A 23,606-nucleotide genomic window follows, 5' to 3' on the forward strand; every position below is an offset into this window, starting at 1 on the left:
CCAGTGGGGTTCTGTCCTGGTGGCGATTGGAGGGGCGGGGCTCAAGGGCGGACGAGCGGGAAGTGGAGGAGATGCGGTGGAGGGCATTGTCGATCACGTCTGGAGGAAAATTGCAGTCTTTGAAGAAGGAGGCCATCTGGGTTGTACGGTATTGGAACTGGTAAGATCCCCATAAGATCATAGTTATTTACTTCAATGTGCAATATCAATTTGTATACTTGACCTGAATGCTACAATATTCAAACATAGAGCCTATAATTTTGTCTTTTGGCGTCTTGTTCACAGCTTGGCTTGATTGTTGGTGCATTCTTTGTTTTCTTCTCCTCTCTGTCATTCCCTGCCATTCTCTGACCTTAATTTCCCACCTCATATCACCTCTACTGTTTGATATTAAACGTCTTTCCGTTTTTGATCTCTTGCCACAACTGTACCAAAACCCCCTCCACAACACTATGATTTAGCTTAAACCCACCTCTAATTCTCTAGCTATTTGGTTTACAAAAGTACTGGTTCCAGCACAGTCATGTCTCAATGCTCAAGTCCCCACTTCCTGCAGTATCTGCACCAATGCCGAACAAACTGGAACCCACTTTGCCCACAACGACCTTGAAGCTATGTATTCATCTCTTTAACTTTATGTACAATGTGTTAATTTTCAGATGGCTCAGAAAATAATTCCATGATTATAACCTCCGAGGTTCTGCTTTTCAAATTAGTGCCTCGCTCCTTATGAGCAGAATCTGTTTCTTGGTTGTTTTTACTCCAGAATTTTATTTTATTTATAAAAAGGATATAGTAAACATAGCAAGTATAGTAAGATATAGTCAACGAACAGATAAGATTAACTTTTCCCATACTGAACAGTCATAATCAAACGTGCCGAGGTCGAGTGCACCCCAACGTTGAGAAACATATGACACCATTGACAACAATTGTCATTGCCCCACCATCAGCACTCAACTCTGGTCAGTTTTCCTTTAAAGGTCAAAGGCCACTGATGACTGATTTGAGACTGCCCAAGCTTATTTCACACTATGGCCACATCATCAGTAACAATCCAGTTCATCAGGCTGGGATCGTTTGCAATGCAAATGCATTGAGTGCACTCACTCAATGTAAATTCTCTGTCCCCAGCAATGCCTATCTATCTTGTTGGAACCCATGTGTATCATGACAACTGGATCATCTCCCTTCCACTGCAGGTCCCTCTGCAGTTCTGAGCAAATATCAGGGACTCTGTTTCTGGACAGTCAACACAACCATCTGGATTCTCTCTTTGCTGCAGAGAGAGCATTGTCGATCCTTCCGAATTTCCTGCTCCTTTTGGTCCCTTATGCACCCCACTGGATTTAATGACTTCTTGTATTACGGTCATTTTGTTTATCCACTTTGCAGCCAAAATCTCTTATCCAAACAACCTCAAACCTATTGCACGATTTCAGAAGTTGACAATCCTGCCCTCTGGGTCTCCGTACCTGCCTCTTTTGCGGTCACCACCTTTCAATTGCCTTGCACTTAGCAAATCAAAATTCTCTATCCTAAACTCTGAGCCAAAGATCTCGATCTTCGAACACTTATTGCAGACATGTTTGCCCTAGATCACAAAGCTGATAATGTGTTGCTGGAAAAGCGCAGCAGGTCAGGCAGCATCCAAGGAGCAGGAGAATCGACGTTTCGGGCATGAGTCCTTCTTCAGGAAAGGGGTCATGCCCGAAACGTCAATTCTCCTGCTCCTTGGATGCTGCCTGACCTGCTGCGCTTTTCCAGCAACACATTATCAGCTCTGATCTACAGCATCTGCAGTCCTCACTTTCTCCTCCTAGATCACAAAGATCAAGATCTAAAGTGCTTCAGTATTGACATTTCACTTGTCCTGCCAACCTAAATGAGTTTCAATCAATTACTCAAACCTTAAGTACCATAAACAAAGTACTGTACATGTTGGAAATGCAAACTAAACACAAAGTGCTGGAGAAAATCAGTACGTCAGGCAGCATCTGTAGAGAAAGAAACATAGTTATTGTTTTGAGTCCAGTGTGACTTGTCTCCAGATCTGAAAGGGGTTGGAAAATGGTGATTTCTATACTTTTGACAGAGGCAGAAGAGGGTTGAGGGGAATAAATGGTGTCGAGGCCAGTAGAAAAGACAAAGAAGTTGTTCATTGTATTATGTAATTATCGTCACTTATATTATTCACATTAATGCTGCTTTTTGTACATTTTAATTTAGTCATGCAAATCAGTACTGCAGATTGAGAAAGTCGACTAATTTTTAAAACTGAACCATATTATTTCACAATTGGAAACTCATTCATTTTCAAAACTTTCCTGAACAGTCAATTATTTGATATCATCAAAGAGAAGGTCAAAAAATATGAAGCTGAGTGAACCTGGAAACCAAATGAAAACAATAGTGGATCAAATTATTCAAAAATTTATTGGACAACAAAATAGTAACTGCTTCAAATAGTCAAGTAAAAAAATTCAGAAAGCATAATTGGACAATGTTTGTAAAGAGGCCATTCAGGTGGACCTCAAAGAGTGGGAGTTCCTTGATTGGGGCTATTAGTTTGATCCAATCAGGGAGCGCTGGCTGATAGATATAAGCAGGAGAGTCAGACGTTCTGTTCATTCTGAGAGCGAACTCTGAGGAAGCTTGATTAGTGTCAAGGTGTTTCTATCTGTAAATAAAGTGTCATTTAGTGGTGGGGATACTGGCCTCTCGAGTTATTTCAGGCAACACATAAGTACAGAAATGGCAGATTAAATCCAACATTCTTTATGTCATGCATGATCTAGGAATCAGCAGCAAAATGGCTAACCAAATGGACAAAAACCATTTCTTCATTCAATTTTCTTTCCATCATTTCCATTCTCAGGCATGCAAGCTAACAATTTTGACAGATTGACTTACATAATTCTGAAAAGTAAACAACTAATTTTAGGCAAAGTGATTATTTGCTTCCTGTCTACACTTGGGAGTTGAGAGTTTCATGTGGGTTTGGCAGTTCAAGTTATTTGTCAAAAATGTTGTATGGTGTACAGAGCAACGAAGTTGTAGTTTTCACCTTCCATCTGTGTAACTACAACACTGGAAATGGCTAAAGTAGGCAGAAAATGTTCAGTTTGTGTAAAGTATGAGAGGTGGAAAAAGCATTTCTATTTTTGACATTGTAATTCATTCAAAATGTTGAGCTGACAATGTTGCCATGGTACCTATCACAGATTCCCTTTGACAGCATTTTCCTCAGAATCAGAGAATCTTACTGCAAAGGGGAGGGATGGGCGAGGAGGGGGGGTTGTGGATGCATTTAACCTGAGGCATCATGTTGACACTGAAAGAACTGTTTAATTTAATCCCATTCCTAAACTTTCACCCCATAACACTGCAAATTAATTCTCTGCAAATAGCAGCTAATTGTCTTTTAAAGTTCTTTTGTAATCCAGTTTTACCCTGCTTTCAGCTAGTACATTCAAAATCACAACAATGCTGTCTGTAAAATAATTTCTTCTCTTTTCCATTGTTGATCATATTTTAAATCTATTAGCTCAATTTGGTGACTCATTTGCTGGAGGATACAGTATGTGTTTGCTACACAAGAACACCCTCACAATTTCATTCACATTAATTGCCTCTGCTCTCAGGAGGATGATCTCCACTTCCCCAATCTCTCAATTGAAGTCCTTCATTACCGATACATTCCTATTCCCTCTCCAGGTCTCGGAAAACTGCCTTGAGTAGCATGACTTCCATGCCATTGCATTCAATACCATTAGCCACTAATTAATTTCCCATACACTTTCTTGTCTTTTAACGATTGGAAAACCTATGGGATGCACTTTATTGTTTTCTCAACATGATTTACCATCTTTGAAGGTTTGTGAATATGCAGATCCTTTGATTCTCACACCCTCCTCAGAATAATACCATTCAGATTAAACTACTATCAGAAGATCATCAATTCACACTTACCAGAGCGCAAATGACACTTATGTGCATATTTTACTATTCTGTCAACATCATTCTGACGTCTGCTACTACCCTGATTATTACAAACTGCTATGTCATACTGGAATCACCTGTAAAATTTAAAATCATGCTTCCTAAACCTAAGTTGAGGTCATTTTTGTGTAACAAAGAAAAATATTTTAAAGATCGAATCAAGGAGGATACCACTTTCTTCAGAAAAGTGGGTGCACACTATTACTCCCTGCCTGCTATTGATTAACTGGGTTTCTATTATCCCTTTTCATGCCATGTGTTTTTATTTTATGAACAGTTTCCCTTTATCAAATGTCTTTTGAAAGCGCCCATGGTCAATATCCACATTATCTTCATCAACCCTCTGTTAATCCATTAAAGAACTCAATCGGGTGAATCAAAAATTGATTTGCCTTTAATAAATCACTGCCGGCTGTCCTTTACAAAAACATGCTTCTCCAAGTGCAAACTATATTTGTCCTCAACAACGGTCTCAGGCAATTTTCTCATCACCGATTTGAGACCAAGGAGCCTGCAGTTCTAAAGTGTGGAATCGTTCCAGCTTCGGAACAACGGGGTCAACGATGAGCTAGTTTGGAAAATATGGCAAGAGCAGAAAAAGTATGATTTGCGACAGTGAGAAAAATATTCTGATTTTGGGCATTGAGTTTTACAGCATCTTGCTAGTTGAGAAGCAAACGGCACATTTGCATGCATTAACATCTCATGACCACGTACTCCCAGCTCACTTACCTGTAGGGTGTTATTTTCCCAGACAGAGGAGGGAGACTAGAGAGGATCAGTTCTCAATATGAAAGTCAGATGGGTTACCAAATGGTTGCAGCTCACAAGCTTCTTATTCTCGGGGGTTTCCGCACCTCCACCTTTTTCAGCATTCTCCAACATCTCAGAGCACATTCCATGGGTAGTGCCCACCAAACATCTTTGACCATGGAGGATAGTATCAGCAAAGGGGCGGTCTCATCATATCATCACTCAACACTTCAATAATGCAGTTTGGAGCTGACTGACCACACACTGTGTTGCCAGGCCACTGAGAACCGGGCGTATCTCAGGGCTCTTAACTTGCTCTTTTTGCATTTATTTTGATGCTCACTGCATCGCTGCCTTACTTTGCTTTAGTGTGGATGGCTGACTCATTTACAACTTACCAACTTACAGGCTTGCAGTCTTTCTGCCTTGCCTTACTGGTTAGTACAGAAAGAAAGCCGGGCAGCCTGCCATGTTTGTCAGCAATGATGAGTCAAGTACTGCATTGCACCCTGTTACATCAAAGTCTTTATGCAACACTAGCTTATGTGGGAAACACACGGCATGTGTGCTTTAACCAAATGGCCATGTCTGAAATTCAAAAACCTCAATTAATCAAGTGGGTCAGGGAACAGTCCCACAACAATCAGTCAAGCCATCATCCAATTTTAGTCCATTGGGTTGGACACAGTCAGCCAGCTCCTTAGGGCATCCAAGGTCAAGGGTTCCATACAATTACCCTTTGAGCAGTGGGTGATAGTCAGTCAATGTACCCAGTCCAGGGAGTAGTGGTAAGTCAGTCGAAGACCAGTCATGGCTCTGGTCACTAGTCAGTCAGAATGGCCCTTCCAAATCAGTCACAGGAAGGGTCACCGTCAGGGCTGAGGGTTCTGTTCACTGAAAGTTAAGATGTTATCAGGGGCCAATGCTGTGGTAGGAAATCAGAATGTCAATTGTGCGGATTGAAAGTAGCATGCTGGGAGGCAGAGAGGGCAATAGTTGTCAGAAGGGACACTCAACAAATAATGATACTAAGTGTGGGAGGGGGGGGCCATCAACGAGGGAGGGGTGGCATGATGGCCCAGTGGTATTATTGCTGGATTGTTAATACAGACACCGAGTTAACATTCTGCGGACCTGGGTTTGAATCCTACACTGCACATGGTAGAATTCGAATTCAATAAAAACCTGGAAAAAAAAGAGTCCACTGATGACCTTGAAGCCATTGTTGGCTGTGAGAAAAATCCATCGGGTTCACTAATGTTCTTCAGGTGATCCTTACCTGGTCTGGCCTACATGTGACTGCAGCAATGTGGTTGTCTCTTAATGGGCAATAAATGCAGGGTCAGCCAGCAACCACCTCATCCAATAAATGAATTAAAAATGTCAAAACCACCCTCATTTCAATGGGGAGGGGAACAGGAGGAGGGAAAGACTGTGCACAACTATGTTTAGTATAACTAAGCTGAAGATCCAAAGTTCAATGGGTACAGTGGGGAGATGAACATTAAATGAAAATGTTTGAGTTTGATGTATTGTTGCCACATGTACTGAGATACAGTGAGAAGTGTTGTAATGCATGCTTCACAAGCAGACTGTATAAGCTGACAGGAAGTGCAAGGAAGAGAGGAACATGAAGGATTAGGAGTGTGTGTGTGTGGGGAGTGGTGGTGCGGGGACGCAGGCACCTAGATTGCAGGCTCAACTTGTCAATCTATAACGCGTTCCTCTGCTGGATGATATGCAGCCGAGAGAGTGGCAGCATACTGCAGAGAAGGAAGAAGAGGGCGCTGATCAGAAGGAAAATCACTTTCACCATGACAGAATGGAGTACAAGAAGCCAGTCAGGAGTTAATTGATATCTGCTTCCAATGGAACTGAGACTGGTGAAGCCATCATTCATCGATGGTGAATGCATTGATGTTGGAAATGCAAGCAGCCCCTGTTCATTCCCAAATGCAAAGAAAGTTTTTGTTTATTTTCTGACGTGCCCACATTTAAAGATCACACTTACTTATGTTAGTATGTGTGCTAGGAAAAGAACAACTGTCCTTCAGACAGGATTCTAATATTGTGTGGAGATAAGGAAAGGTAGCCTCTCCAGCTTCATTCTTGTAGCTGCAGCTAAAATGACACTTGACCTGACAGGTAATATCATAAAGTGAAAACATATTGACAAATATGGGTCTTTGCCCGACTGCACCACTGTGTCCCCTTGTGAGGAGGAGGGGAAAATGGAAATGAAGTCAAAGTCCTTCTGTCCATGTCTCTTCTTGTCACTGGTGCTCAGAACCAAGAGGTTAAAGTCATGGAGTGCAGATCTGCATACATCTCTGACAGACACTGAGGCACCGACCTGTCCATGGAGACAGACAGACACACACCTGCTGGAGGCAGTATGGCACAGATGGAGTTGGTCGTCTCTTTCAACTCTTCTCAAGAGTCTCCATCAAGCCTGCCTGCTGTTCTGGTGTGTACTTGCTCATTTAATCAAGCCATTAATGGCCAACACCATGGGGTAGTCTCCTGCTGTTGGCTGAGTCGGTGCCTGGTCTCTGGCAGTCCTCATAGTACCAGTGACCTGGGGTGTTGCTTCCTTAGTTAGCTGTGGAGACATGGCAGGGATGTGCTCACCAGAATGTGCTCCCAGTTCTAAATTATCTAATGTTAGTATCTGTACTGGCTGAGGGTGCAGGAGAGAGCCTAGCCAATACTTCCTTTGAGATATCTGTGTTTTCTTCTTCAGAGTTGGACGGGAAGGAGCTGATTTTCAGGGAGGGTAGTCTTTTCAGGGCGGAGGCTGTACACATGCCACTCAGGTCTCAGAAGACAAGATAGGGAATGAGCTGTGAATTGGAAGCTTGGGCATATTTTGATTACATTTACAGTGGTGGTAAATGGGTGAGCAGCCACAGCACAGAACATCAAGATTTCTGAGTAGGCTCAAAGTTGAAGTCTCAGAACACCATGAGTGGATACTGTCCTCTCCCACTGAGAGGATCGTTCTCTTCTCAAAAGGGGACAATTATGAGGCCGCCACCACCCACACCCCCCACCCCACCCACCATCACCACCACCAGCCATCTTGGTCCTCTGTGCTCTCTACTCTGGACTGTTTATTTCCTGCAATGAGACAAAGGTATGGATTAAGTGGGAAGAAAGTTGCTGAGAATTAGTGCATGCAGAGGAAGGGTGGGGAGATGGGCAGAGTGAATAGGAGCACAGAGGGTGTGTAGTCCAGAGGTTGGGGTGGGTGAGAGAACAGATTGCTGACAATAGTGAGAGTGGTATGAGACTTTGTCGGAGGTGAGTCAAGTGGCAGAGTTAGATTGAGTATGATGTGGGAGATAGAAGATGGCGGTAGCTACCTTTGTGGAGTGCAGAAGATCACAGACCTTACTGCATCATTTGGCACTCGTGCAGAACATGGATATCACACTGATTCATATGGCAACTTCAGACCTGGCTGGCACACAGTGCTCTCCTCTGGTAGTCCTGAGGAAAGAGGGTGTAGCCTTGTGCTGTCCGCCAGTACCCCCAGGTCCCTGTTAGCAAAGTGATTCAATGCCAATTTCCTTTCGTGACCATCTCGGGGGCAATCCTTCCCAACTGGGAAAGGCTGTTTGCGACTGGCAGCATTTGGCCCAATAGAGTTTAAAACTTGGCAGTGGCAAAGGACTCAGAGATTTCAGGCACTTCTGCTGCTGGTGAGTTCAAGACAGCACTGTGGTTGTGTGGTGTGTACTTATCAGGTGAGCATCATAAAATTGAGAAAGAAAACAAGGGAGTGTTGCTGGTGTGGTACCTTGGTGTGCTGAAGAAGGTCCATCAAGGAGGACACATCTCTTTGAACCCACTGAGAAATCACATGGTTTACCTGGAAATATCCCCAAGCAGTGGTAGCACTACTAATGCAGGTAAAAGCTCCCTGGACTGGAAGTATTTGTGACATGTAGACGGTGGGCAGGATTTGAGAAGTCAGGAGGAGCTGATGATGTGGGATTCAGTGATGATAATGCTATTGAATATCATGAGGCAAAGTTGGATTCCTTTGTATTTACTGGAGATGGTCATTGCTTGGCACACATGGAGTCAATGTTAATTGTCACTTAGCAACCCGAATTATGTGTCCTCCAGGTCTTGCTGCATACTAACATGGACTGCTTCGCGATCTATGTTGCTGCAAATGGTGCTGAACATTGTCCAATCATCAGTGATCTTCTGACCTTATGATGGAGGAAAGGTCTTTGAGGAAGCAGCTGAAGATAGTTGGGACTCAGCCACTACCCTGAGGAACTGCTGCAGAGATGTCCTGCAGCCAACATGACTGATCTCCAGCAACCTCCACCTTTGGGTGGCAAAAATACTGAGGTTCCTGCCAATGGGAAAATGTCATCATAGTAGATAGATAGCACTCCCAATGTCAAACACTCGAAACATAATTTTGACTTTAGGTAATCATGTAAAACGGATGACCATTATGTATCTTTGAGTTTTCATTTCAAGCGAATTCCAAAATCTAAATTACGATCATTTGGGCCAATCGAGTCCAATGTAACCTCCAAAGAAGCATCCCACCCGGATCCACGTCTCCCCCCTCTACCGTTCTGAGCCCATCCCTGTAACCTTGCATGATTCCTGATGAAGGGCTTATGCCCGAAACATCATAAATTAAGTCTAAAGTAAGAGTCTTAAAAAGACATTTGGTAACTCTTCAATAAGACTAGAAATGAAGGGAATTGTGTAAGAAAGTGGAAAATATGAAAGGCAAATTTCTGTGAACAATTTCTACTTGCTTGCTGCTACTTTGGTAGAATGTGTAGATGGAACTCTGGGGGAAAATAAAGGCATAAACAGTAATTATGTTGCTTTTCCCAGATTTCCAGTGAAGTATGATGGATGTATGGGACGTTCTTCCAGAAATATATTGCATTATTCCTTAAATGAGAAGAAAGTTTTACTTTCATTTGATATTTGCAATCTGCAAGTTTTAACAGTATCAATATAGTCTGTAACCATTGCCTTTCTGCTACATATGAGGACTCAAGCACACAATATCCATTGTAAACTAATTGTTTTTAACCCAGGTAAGGCTTTTAATAGAATATTTTGAGAACGATGCTTTAATGAGGAGAAAATCTTCAATGGATGCATAGAGTTTTGTTAAAACCACTTATAATAATTGTCACTTCATATGTGCTAATGCTGATAGAGGAATACATCACAAGTAGAGTTAGACATACAGTCAGCAATACAATCAAAAATAGATAAAGTTTCATGCAGCTCCACTGGTTGTCCACTGTAACTCTGACAGCAAAATGACCAAGGCTTCAGACAAATAACACGAACAGCTAGTGTCATATAATCATAAAAAACCTTACAGTGTAGATGCAGGCCATTTGGCACATCAAGTCCAATCTAACCCTCCGAAGAACATCCCACCCAGACCCAACACCCTCCCTTCACCCCCATGAGCCTATCCCTGTAACCTTGCATGATTCCTGATGAAGAACTTATGCCTGAAATGTCGACTCTCCTGCTGCGCTTTTCCAGCACCACACTTTTCGACTCTTGACACTGCAGCATCTACAGTCCTCACTTTCTACTAGTTGTGTATCCTGTGGCCAATTCACCTAATCTGCGCATCTTTGGAGTGTGGGAGGAAACCAAGGCACCTGGAGGAAATCCTCACGACACGCTGAGAATGTGCAAACTCCACATAGACAATCGCCTGAAAGTGGAAACAAACCTGTGAGGCAGCAGTGCTAACCACTGAGCCACCATGCCACCTCGGTAGGGAATTGGTGAAGTTGCAAAACAATTTCAGAGTCTTAGCATTTTTCTGGCCTCAGCTGATTTTTTTTGGCATTGTCTAATATCTGAGTGGCGATGATGACAGACTCCAATTTTCCCTCCCTTGTGACCTCTACCACCTGCGTTAGTGCATTGGACAGATGTGTAGATGTACCAGCACAATTTTCAAGAGACTGAAATCTAAGCATGTCTATTGAAAAAAAAATGAAGATTGATTAGGAATGGAACTAAAAATTACCTATCAATGATTGTAATTACTATATTTTTTAAAAATCATGAGGCAATTTAATGTCTATCCCAGGCACCCTGTCAGACATATTTACTTTCGATGGTTTAAATTCAGATTGATAATATAGCTGGGACTATGAGGTCTTGATACTTGTATCTCCAGTTAACCTGTCATACTGTTCATGAAATAATTTTTCCACATTATAGCCACAGGAAATGTGACATTTTAAGCTGCAGAGTACAATAATAACATTGTACTTATGATGTTAAGAAACACTGAATGAAATCCTTTTTCGGTGAAAATATCAGCCATCTCAAAAGATATCCTGCAGCTTGTTTTTATTTTACAAATGATGCAAACAATCAAATTTTCCAAGTGTCAATGAAGCACTCAGCAAGCTTAGAATTTTCAAAATATTGCATTAAGTGTAACAATGCAAAATCAATAGACTTTTAACATGGCTGCTTTTGCTGTCTGATTTTCTTGAGTTGTTAATTCTCACAAAAGTATGCAAAATATATTTTCAAATTCTTTGATTTAACTTTCAATTGCTGGTGTTTTTAACTTTAAGTGTGTCAAAAGCATGCTTAGAACAACATTAGATTCAAAAACGTTGAGTCAGTTATTTGTCACCTTTAGGAAAGGAATGCATTTCATCCTCTGGGTGTTGCTAAATCTAAGTAACTAATAAAAATAACAAAACTGAACTCAGCAGATAAAAGTCCTGAAATTTTAGCCTGAACAGGAAGTTAGAATACATTTAGAATCCTTGAATGAAGTTAATAATCCAGATTAAGCATTTTATTTCTTATGTGTGTCAGTGGATCACATAAATTATTCATGGTCAACTCAGGTGGAAAATTTCAATTGCCAGTTTCTCACAAACGTCCAATTAAGAAGGGAACTTCTGAGCTACAGACAGGCGCCACCATCATTAAAGGGCAGTTTCTGAAGATTACAGGTCTCCTGTCTGTCAAACAGAGTCTTTTCTGAGGCTAACGTAAATCAGTGGCTAGAAAACTGAAATTAAATACCTCACGCAGAAAGAAAGCCCTTGTGAACTATCACCTTGTTTAAACAAATACCTGCCTACTTTCAGGTAATTGCGCTGTGTTCAAAGTAATAGTGGTGGCAAGAGGAGGCGTTGAAAATTTTCACTTAATTGACTATGCTCCATGTATTAATTGACAAAAGCTCCTGAATAGAGACAACCTGTACAATTCCTTTGATTTATCACAAGAATTGAAAACAGTAGTGCCAGGTGGACCTGACAAAACCAGCTCCAGAAATCAGCTCCAGACAACCAAATTGATCCAACAAATCTGTTACAATAACCATCTGTAAAGTTAAGAATCTAATGAAGCAGAAATGCACCTGGGCATGTGTTCATTCGATGAGGGACAGGTGGTAACAACATAAGCCAAAAGACATAGTTAACCTGCTTGTTGACGTGCGCAATTAAAAGAACATTCACAATTGCGTACATCAAATATCATGTATATCTATGAGGCATATAAACTAGAATTCTGTTTTATATTTGAACATATTGCACTAAATGTGTATTTGAAATTACCACATACCATACTCAATTTTGACTGCACAGGCAAGTGTTTTTTTTCTCCCACTTACAAATTATTGATAGATAAAAGAAGCAATTATGCACCTTACATTCTGGTGCTTTACTGAGGTGGCTTAGTGACCCTCTTCAAAATCAATGAACAAAAGAATTTAGTACATAATTTAGCATGAAAACGCAAAACAACAGGATAAAACAATCACTGGAGTCTCCAAGTACAAAAAGGTTTTTGACAATGTTAAACTATACAGTGCACTCGGAGAGCGTTGAATAAATATTTCCCTAAATCAATCACAGTACTAAAGAGAAATGTTTCTATATGTTGGTGAGTGGCTTTAATAACATGCCAGGTTAAGGAAAAAATAATTATGATTAGCGTAATGAGAAAACTCCATGCAGCAGAACCCTTCAATCCAAATAGCGGAGGCTGTGGAATCAATCAGGGCTGAGTGCTCTGTTCAACATTATAAATTTAAGCTATTAAAAGCTATAAGACTCAAAGTCTATTTAGAATGCACAGTTACAAATTAAGACAGTCCAGAATTATTAAGGATTATAGTGATAGATTTTAACTGACCAAAATAATCTGATCAGGATACTACTTCTCCCTGGGAAACAAACAGTTCAAATACATTGAAAATGTCAATAGGTCCAGTGAGTCTAGGTCCAGTGAGTCTAGGTCCATATGTCTTAAGAATAGACTAAACGAAGATGATCAAATATACAGGTCACCAGGTCTAATCCCTGACTAATGCACAGATACTGCTGAGGTTCGCTTCATTAAGGCATTGGCCAATTGCCTGTAATTTATTCTCACAGCTATCTGCAGTTAATGGTGCAGGACTATGGTGTTCCTCTCAAATGGATTATTAGTTATATTTTTAATCATATAATAAACTTTCACTTAAAGAGTTACTGCTATTTAAATCTATGTAAAAACATAATGTGCAATTTCAGTTACACAACTGCTTTTGAAGAAATCCTAGTAATATTTGCATTTGTTACAGTGATTGAAGCTGACAAATCATAAGAATATCAAGTCGGACTGTCACTATAAACCAATACTTGCGCATTGAATGGTACCCAAGTATTAGCTGCAACCTCTTCTTGTACATTGAAAAATATGACAAGAGTTAACAAGTTGTAAACTGACTTTTACATGAAAACATAAATAAAACAACATTCTCAGTCAGGTTTGATTGTAATTTCACCCTCTATTGAGAACACATAGTGCCTGCCACCCAACCTGACATCACCAAAATGCCCACTTTTCTTTTCTCAGCCACATGTAACACTAGAGCCAACTGAGATTTGGTCCTCAGTCATAGAGTCACAGAGATGTACAGCACAGAAATAGACCCTTCAGTGCAACTCATCCATGCCGAAGAGATATCCTAAATTAATCTAGTCCCATTTACCAGCACTTGGCCCATATCCCTCCAAACCTATTCATATACCCATCCAGATGCTTTTTAAATGTTGTAATTCTACCAGCCTCCACCACTTCCTCTGGCAGCTCATTCCATACATGCACCACCCTCTGCGTGAACAATTTGCCCCTTAGGTCCCTTTTAAATCTTTCCCCTCTCACCTTAAACCTATGTCCTCTAGTTCTGGACTTCCCCACCTCAGGGAAAATACTTTGTCTATTTATCCTATCCATGCCTCTCATTATTTTATAAAGGATCAATGGGCAGCAATTAGTGGCACAAATACTGTTGGTTCTTCCTGTCTCCCTGATTCAGGGACACCAAGGCACACTCCAGTGCTAATACATCTGCCTGACCAACATCACACCATGCACACAGGCTTAGCTTCAAAACTGGACTCACCCTAGTTTCAATGGCTGAGGAACCATGTCATTGTACATGCACAACAAGGTTGCTCTGAATCTCAGTGCTTCTCAGGGTCCCATCGCTCGTCATGTATTCCTTTGTCTTGTTTGTCCAGCCCAAGTGCATCACCTCATACTCATTCAGATTGAATTCCATTAGCCTCTGACCAGCCCATCTGACCAGCCTCTCGATATAATGTCTGAAGCCTTATTAATTAATGCTTATTTCACTAGATTTTCAATATTTTTCAAGATGTTTATGCTATCACAATCCAAAGTAACATGTTAGGACTCAACATAATATCCAGGACAATGTGCAACAAAACCTATTTAGTCTGATTCAGTTATGTGGATAGTTGAATGAATTCCACTTGGTTTAGAGAGGACCACTTAGGTGCTCAAGTCCATTGAGCATTAGTTTATCTAACATTCTGCTGTTCTGAAATTTCTGAATCGGTGTCATTATTGGATTATTGCAGAAACACTTCTGAGTAAGTGTAGTTCAGCATGTTTTATTTTTGAGGGCTGCACATCTCGAATTGTGAACAAAATCTGGGCTCCCTAATTTCCATACAAATGTGTTCTTCCTTTTGCGTCAAGGCCAATCAGTATTTTGAACATTGTGTAGATATGCAGTTCAAAGTAAACTACTCACAACAGAATCATTTTTAAAAATTCATTGAGAGGACATGGGAGGCTCTGGCTAGGCTCGTATTTAATGCTCATCTCCTTGAGGTGGTAGTGGTGACCTGCTTTCTTTCAGTAGGATAGATTAGCATACATATAATTCAGGTTCATAAGAACAGGAAAGTATCATAGAGTCATGGAAACAGACCCTTCGGTCCAACCCGTCCATGCCAACCAGATATCCCAACCCAATCTAGTCCCACCTGCCAGCACCTGGCCCATATCCCTCCAAATCCTTCCTATTCATATACCCATCCAAAATGCTTTTTAAATGTTGCAATTTATTTGAAATAAATTCATTTTCTATGCAGTCTGTGTTACCATTTTCAAAGAATTTCCAGACTGGGAACAGTAAGTATTGATGGAGTAGATTCAAATCACAGATAGAACTCTTATTTTGCTTCAGGCTTTCCAGAAAGTTAATTTTGCGAAGGTAATATGGGCAGAAATTCAGGAGATCTTTCAAAATAGAAAGTTTGGCTAGTTGGTGAAAGAATAATAGAATCCCTACAATATGGAAGCAGGCCATTCCACCCATCGAGTAAACACAGGCCCTCTGAAGAGTATCCCACCCAGACCCATCCCCCGACCCTATCCCTGTAACCTTGCACTTCACAAAGCTAATCTACCTAGCCTGCACATCCCTGAATAATTTAGCACAGCCAATCCACTTAACCAGCACATCTTTAGACTGTGGGAGGAAACCTAGAGGAAACCCATGCAGACACATGAAGAATGTACAAACCCTACACTGCCAGTCACCCATGGGTGGAATTAAACCTCTGTCCCTGGCACTGTGAGGTAGCAGTGCTAACCACTGAACCACCAAACCACTTCTGTGTAAACCTGGATAAATTTGGTTAAAGTCATCATAGGGAGAAATAATTAATGATTATTTCATTTGGAAACCTTGATAATTGTAAAGGCGTTATTTAACTTTGCTAAACATTTGTTGTGCACTTCTTCAAAAATAGTTTTGCCTCTTTGTCCGGTAGCAGCACAGCCATTTCCTTCAATCAGGAGGATGAATAAAGATTTCTTTGTTCTGCACTGATATCACACCTTAACACCAAACTCAGAACATCCTCCTGCAGTGAAAAACATTCTTCAAAGACATAGCACAACATAGCAGAGGTTTGTGCAGGAGCCATATTCATAAGAAATGGGATGGAGACAATCCAAACGATGGGTGAGAGGGAACAGGTTTGAAGTTATGTGCAAAAGAAACTAATGTGACGTGTGAACAAAATTTTTTTACACAATGGTTCAAGTTTGGAATGCATTGCCTGGAAGAGTGGTGAGACAGGGTCAATCAAGACATTCAAGAGGGTGTTCAAGTCAGATGATTGTTTGAATAGAAACATGTGCAGGGGTACACAGAAAAGGCAGGAGATTTGTTTAAAGTCAAATGCTCAAGTAGAATACAGGTGTGGCTATGAAAGGTCAAATGGCTCACTTCTGCACCGCAGCTGTTCTGTGATCAATGTGTGCTGGATTTGAAGTCAGACTTCAGGTATTTTAATTGGCTGGTTCATCAGATCTCCAAGATTGCTCAGAAATAATGACAGCCCTTATCTTCTTACAGAAGCCTGATGAACAAATTCTGAATACACAGCAAACCTTTCCAACACTACATTCCCATTTTGAATAAGCATTTGGTATTATGCACTGAGTGCCAATTGTGTTGCTGAGATTCAATGACATTACCAAGGAATTGAAAACAATGTCAACTGGAAAGTGAGGTCATCTCTTTGAAAACACTTGGTTTATTTTCCCAATTGGGGTTGTCTAAGTGACATCTTTGTTGGCAGTAAGCCAGTTTTTGATCTGCCCACAGTGTGAAATGGCACCAAAGCCAGCTATTTAATTTTCCACATTGTTGTTGTCAGGCAATCAGCAGGGAACTCATAAGCATTGCCGAGTTAGTTGTTCGAAATGAGTTTCTTGCTGATTTTCCCCAATAGGTTTTTAGTGACATTTCTAAACTGGCATTAATGTAACCATTGATCTTTCTTCTAGTAGCCAAGGACCTTAAGTAGGCTCAGTAATAGTGAAGTCCTCAACAAGAGAGGACATTATGCAGGCTTGTGTTTGCAGGATGCATCCAATAAAATAATTGCAAATTAAAAGGTATCTATCTTTTGGTTATGTGTCTGATACCTTGACAAACATACTGTATTTCTGCTAACGGTTCAACATGAAGCATTTAAATCATAGCAATAACAATTTCACAGGGAGGTAATGTAACAATGGTTTTCTGAATTGCATTCTCATGCCACTCATAGCAACCAATTGCAAGGAATGAATAAAATTTATGCATTTCCAAACATTAAATTGTCACTTTTGATAACCCAGGTTTGAAGTTTACTTGCAATATTGGTTAACACATTTGTTTTACATAGTGACATAGTGTTTACAGAACAACCTACACTGGGAGATAATGAGAGAAGTTACCTGGAGTCATATTTGTGAAAATTTGATCAGACGTACACCCATTAATTATGATGGGCTGTTGTCTATGGATGATAAAATTGGATGGTATTTAAAAAGTGACCAACACTTTAGTACCCTAAAGGTCACTGCATATCAAACAAAAGGAACAGATGATTTATCTGGGAGAGGATGCAGTACTTCAAACCTAGTAATAGTTTTGTCACATAAATACAGTGCAGGAAAGCTGCAGAAGGCTGGCAAAGAATGCATTTGGCACATTTGCCTTCATTGGTCAGCGCATTGAGTTTCGGGGTTGGATTGTCACGTTGTGGTTGAGGGCATTGCTGAGGCCACTTTTAGAATACAGTGTTCAATTCTGGTCTCCCTGCTATGGGAAAGGTATTGTTAAACTTGAAAGGGCTCAGAAAGAATTTACAAGGATTTTGCCAGGTTTGGAGGATTTGAGTTACAGGCAGAGGCTGAATAGGCTGGGGCTGTTTTCCCTCAGAGGCTGAGGGGTGACCGGATAAAAGTTTGTAAAATCATGAGGGGCCTTCATAGGGTGAATATACAAGGTCTTTCCCCCAGGGTAGGGAGTCCAAAACAAGAGGGCATAGGTTTAAGGTGAGAAAAGAAAGACTTAAAAGGAATCTAAGGGACAACTTTTCACACAGAGGCTGGTGCATGTATGGAATGTGCTGCCAGAGGAGGTGGTGGAGGCTGGTATAATTAGAACATTTAAAAAGCAACTGGATGGTACATGAATAGGAAGGGGTTAGAGGGATATGAGTGAAACATTGGCAAATGGGACTAGATTAATTTAGGATATCTGATTGGCATGGACAAGTTGAACTGATGGATCTGCTTCCATGCTCTGTACATCTATGAGTGGATGAATCTATGACATAACTAATTCCAGACAAAACGCAGAACAGCTGGAAGCTGAAAGTTGTCAGGACCCAAAAATAAAGGGAACAGGGCAAGTTTGTAGAGATGACGATTTAGAAGAAAATGCAAGAAATGATAAGAGAACTGGATGGACAGGCAAGCTATAGAAGCTCAGCACGCTGCAAGCAAAGAAAGCATTGTCTAGCCCAAACACAATGTTGAGACTCTGTAACACAACAAAGATTCTATCAGCAGAAAAAAGACAAAGATCAATCTCCATAGAAGACTTCAGCAGATTTGATTTTGACAAAAAAGAGTTACACCATTTAATGGTCGTGGAATATTTTCTGAATAGTCAAAATGAAGATTTTAGATATAACAATGAAAAAAAAATAAAATTATGGCAACATGAACTTAGAATTGTCAAGAATATTATGAAGAAGCAAATTGCAAAGATAGTGGCAGCTAAAAAATAAGCAAGAGAAAGTCACATTACAAAGTTGGTAGACAATTGCAAAAGGAAGACTTAACCAGGCAGGCACAATTATAATGGAGAAACCTCATGTACAAAGCTACCACAATGGGGACAACTTTACTATTAGTCTCTAGCAACAAATTTAATATCATGCTGCTAAATAGGATCCACTAAAGCACAGATAAAAAAAACACAAGAAGAACAGGTTTAATTATGAAATGGAAGATTCAGTCATGATTAACATTTTATATTATGCAGCATTTTGGAGAAGCCACGAGACATCAAAATCAGCAATAATTACATCAATCTCAAGAAAGCCCTTGATATGGGAGAATATGTCAGACTTGATAATGAACAGCAGCAAATGCAATAATGCACCTCAGTGAAAGGGAAAGAAGAATCTGGAGTTATAAGGATTGTACAGTATTAATGACAGGCATCAATAAAATCAAAGCACTCTATCTTCAGGTCAGATTGGCAAAGCAAGGAAAGCCGTAAACAAACTGTAGAGGTTTAACATCAAATTCATCTTCAATACAAAAGTTTACACTGCATCAGACAAGTTAAAAGTCTTATGCACATTATGATTTGTCACTGAAACCTGGGCAATGATCAAAGGTACACAAAGACACTTTTATTTTTGCATTAATATATTTAAATTCATTCATGGGATGTGGGTGCTGTTGGTTCAGCCAGTATTTAGCACTCATTCCTAATTGCCCTGGAGAAGATGGTGATGAGCTGCCTTGTTGAACTGTTACTGTCCTTGGGTGTGGAGAAATCCACTGTGCATGACAACCACTTGGGAATATCTGAACACGGTCCAAGAAAGAACAAAAGAACTCCTGGTCAGTGAATGGCTTGAACAAAAGTTGCCCAATTGATTTAATCTTGCACTCAGGATTATTCTAGCAACAAAATACACAAAGAAATCTCCAGGAAATGGTTGTCAGCTGAGGAGAGTTGCAGCAGCTAGCCAAAAACAGGATGGAGTGAAAGAGGTTTGTGATGCTTCCTGTTCTTTCTATACTACAGTACAAGCATCAATGGCAAGTTTACCTTCTTCTACTGCAAAGCACAGTTTACTCTGCCTCTGCCTTTTGTGTATCTTTGGAACAAGAAGAGTATTTGGCACAGTAGTCTTTGCACTCAGTTGCTATAGTTGCTGTTTGATTGGTAGATGATTAAGGCTGATGAAATGCTTGTACAGCCTAGTCTTATGCTGGAGAATGCATTTCTATCATTGTGTATAATAGAAAGCAAGAAGCATTTCTTAGTTTTTATTTTAATGTAAAGATCGTACTGATAAAAGATGCCATTTTACCAGTTTTAGCTTGAATACGTTCATTATTCAGTAAAATTGCAGCCAAAAATAAAGTTTGATTTTCAATTCAGAAGAGAACATTGTAACTTGCTATCTTAATGCATCTGTGTATAACATTTTCAGTAAGTGGATAGCTTTTACACAATGTGAAGCAGTGACTCTAAACCTAAGTACCACTCATTTGCCAGACTGAACTGCAGTGCCCCCCACTGCTGTTATGTAAACAGTGCAATAGGTAAGGGGCAGGATAAACTTAAGACTGAATTGATGTACAAGTACCTCAAGAATTTTAATGTACACAAACCATTTTTCTCTTCAGTTTGGAACCAGAAATTGTTGGTTAGAGTTTGATGAAGAAAACAAAGGCACAGTGAAGCTGAACAGTGCAGTACTTGAGAGAAATGATCCAGATTTTATTATTCTCCTGGGATTGACACTTTTATTTCCGATGCATTTGTAACTATGATATGACATAGTGCTGCAACACCAAAATGCATTTGCATATGCCAAACTTCACAGACTCCACCTAAACAAAGAATTGAAACACTGATTTCTGCAATATCTTAAATCTAGAAAATACAGAGATAGACATACATGTTTTCACTCTACCTGTAAATCAACCCTTACTTATAAATCACCCTTACGCTTATCATATATCCAAATGTATACAACATTTCAATTAATGCAGTATCCTATTCTATAGTTTTAAGATTAGCAAATACTAATATTGTGAGAAAAATCTCAGTTAAAAACAAAATAAAAGGCAAACACTAGTGAATAGTGAAGACTTCTAAAAGTAAGGCTGTAACTGTCTAAAAATCTTACTTGCATCTCCAATTGTTCATGTACTTCCTAATTTCAAATATGCATGAGCAGGCAATGAAAAGACTATACAATTTAAGTGTCCTTCAACACATGCAAACAGAAACCTGATAATTCATGATTACCTGACAAACTTCATACAGGAGTTTGTACTGCTCTTCTCTTTTCTGCAGGGAACACAAGTTGCACCCCATGTTGGTGAAGTATGGACTGGAAGCCTTCCTGGTCCAGATCTTGTAGTTAAAACAGCTCAGAGTTAACTGTCATTCATGTAGATATCACTTGAAGTAACCTAGGTGATTCACTTCAGCTGAGACAAATCACACTGGTAGCAGAGACAGCCCGGGTCACAGAAAACAACTGGCCCTTCCTCCCTCCCTCTCTCTCTCTCTCGCTCTCTCTTTCTCTCTGTTGCTGACTCTCCAATACGCTTTCTGCTCTGCTTTAGTCAAGCAGCTGTATCGTGCTTCAGCGCACTCTATATAGACTACTGCTCATGCATATTAATCAGCCTTCATTGATTATTCATGACAAACCATGATACAGGAGGTCATAATTGTTGACTATGACAGATGAAATTTCCCTAATTAAGAATCAACTGCTCTATTATGACAAAACATCCAGACAAATATTAACACCTTTTATTTCTAAAGCCTAGTTTCACCTTCTGTTGGAAAAAAAATGGCATTTCCTCACTGGAATTCTTTGTTGGCTTCATTATGCTGTAACTGTTAAATTAAATAAACATTTTTTTCTCTCTTAAAGTAGACTTGCGATCAGAAAGTTAAATGCAAGGATGACCTGCATTATTAAAAAAAATTTCAAGTTATTAGTCACATTGCTATGAAATTTCAGTTTACCATGAATGACTGCAATTTATTACAGCAACTCTTGATTTTAAGTTTATTTCCTTTCAGTCAGATTTGCAAGTACAGAGTATGGCAGGATCCCACTGGACAAATGCATGCTATGAAGTACCACTGCGTTAATGTATGTGTCAAAATATAGGGTAATTGAGGAGAATTATGTTGCTTGATGCAAAAGTCCTATTTAACCCTTTTGTTCAAAGCTCAATGGTTTTTCTATGATGTACATTTACACTCGTAAAAAAATTAACCCAATTCGTTCACATTTGATATTTCAAATTGCAGCACATCCAATTATCTAGCTCTATCAGTTGCTGTGGATTTAAGAAATGCAGCAGTGAACTTAATAATTTTTGTTGCCTGAGGGTAAATTGTTCCAGGATGTTAGGAGTGGGAACATGCAGCTAATACAAAGGTGCTGGAACTTCAGGCAATTAGCACCAAGCGAAAAAAAGCACAGTTGTTTTTTGGAAGCAAGCAGGCATTCTTGTCACTTTTCAAATGGGGAGGAGCCCAAACATGAATGGACTATGAAAAATGATTTCCTGGCAGGTGATATTGCACATTTCATGTGTGCGATTATCCCAGAATTCCAAAATAATTCAACCTGGAATCAAAAAAATACAACTCCCTTCTCTTGCTGTAACCCTCCTTTTCTGGGGAGCCATTACCTCATGTGCGAGTCAGTTCCATGGCCACCCTTGTCAGGTTCATAGACACTCTTCAGTGCCATTCTTCATAAGTCAGCCACAACAGTGAGTGCCTGTAGGCGATTCCGTTCCATGAAGCATGACAAGAACAATCTGTCCTCACTTCAAATTTTTCAACACACGGTTTCCTGCAGGGACATCAGTGATCAGGACAGGGATGCTGGATGATATTTTTCCCTCCTTGGCCTGAGGATACAAAGGCCAATGCCAGGACCTCAATTACCACTATGGCTGAGTTCAGTTAACCTTTCAGTAATCCACATTTTCAATTATGTTGCATCCCAAACACTGATTGATAAATGGGTTGTTCTATCATTTCAATGCAGGAGACACGATGTGAGCATTTTAATTGTAATAAATGGCAAGTAACTTTGCCATGTAAGTCGAATCAAATCCAGTCAATATCTACAATTTACAATTTGCATTCATGTACAGTCTGTTAAACCCAAATAAAGCATGTCAGGGTACAATGCATAAAACAGAGGTCAAGTCAAATCGGCAACACTGACCAGAAGTTGATAAAGGAGAGTGTGAAAGGTGGAAAAGAGGGACTTAGCAGTAAAATTTCTAGCATAGAATCTAAGACTGAAGGCACAACTGCTAGTTATGAATTAAGTGATGAGGGTGCAGAGACAGAAGATGAGAGATTTTGGGTTTGGGGAGGCGGTGGTGCATGGAATAGAGCAGATCAGATGCATTCAATTATTTCACTTCTGAGGACAGAATTAATCAGAACATATATTTGCTGTCATGACTACTTGTTTAATACTTCAACCTGATTTATACTTCTTGTTTGCCAAGGTAACTAAAAATGTTTCTTGATCGTATATTCACAAAAAAACAATGAAGAATGGAAGGTGTCATTCACTCGTAGTTAACTTTTCTCCAAAACAAACATCACCCCAAATGGCTAGGCTATGACAAGTTCAAATGCTACTATAGTGCTGATTAAAATATTGGGGACTTTGGGGACAGTGACCACAATTCGGTGACTTTTACTCTAGTGATGGAGAGGGATAAGTGTGCACTACAGGGCAAGAGTTATAGCTGGGGGCAGGGAAATTATGATGCGGTGAGGCATGACTTAGGATGTGTGGCTTGGAAAAGTAAGCTTCAAGGCAAGGGCGTAATTGATATGTGGAGCTTGTTCAAGGAGCAACTATTGAGTGTCCTTGATAAGTATGTACCAGTCAGGC

At 40.1% G+C, this 23,606-nt stretch overlaps 1 protein-coding gene across 7 annotated transcripts in view; it reads right to left on the minus strand.

The window, feature by feature from the left end:
• pdzrn3b (PDZ domain containing RING finger 3b) overlaps positions 1-23,606 on the minus strand; it is a 305,300-nt gene that overhangs the window by 79,191 nt on the left and 202,503 nt on the right. The window contains exon 1 of one of the 7 annotated variants that reach the window (XM_043708364.1): positions 20,960-21,213. The exons of 5 other annotated variants lie outside the window; for them this stretch is intronic. In XM_043708364.1, the coding sequence (XP_043564299.1) occupies positions 20,960-21,028 (69 nt within the window). In that variant the 5' untranslated portion in view covers positions 21,029-21,213. Of the gene's footprint in view, positions 1-20,959; positions 21,214-23,606 lie in introns of those variants that run through there. One more of the 7 variants, XM_043708365.1, reaches the window with a different exon arrangement.

This window comes from Chiloscyllium plagiosum, chromosome 18 (genome assembly GCF_004010195.1).
Source record: "Chiloscyllium plagiosum isolate BGI_BamShark_2017 chromosome 18, ASM401019v2, whole genome shotgun sequence".
Classification (NCBI taxonomy): Eukaryota; Metazoa; Chordata; class Chondrichthyes; order Orectolobiformes; family Hemiscylliidae; genus Chiloscyllium; species Chiloscyllium plagiosum.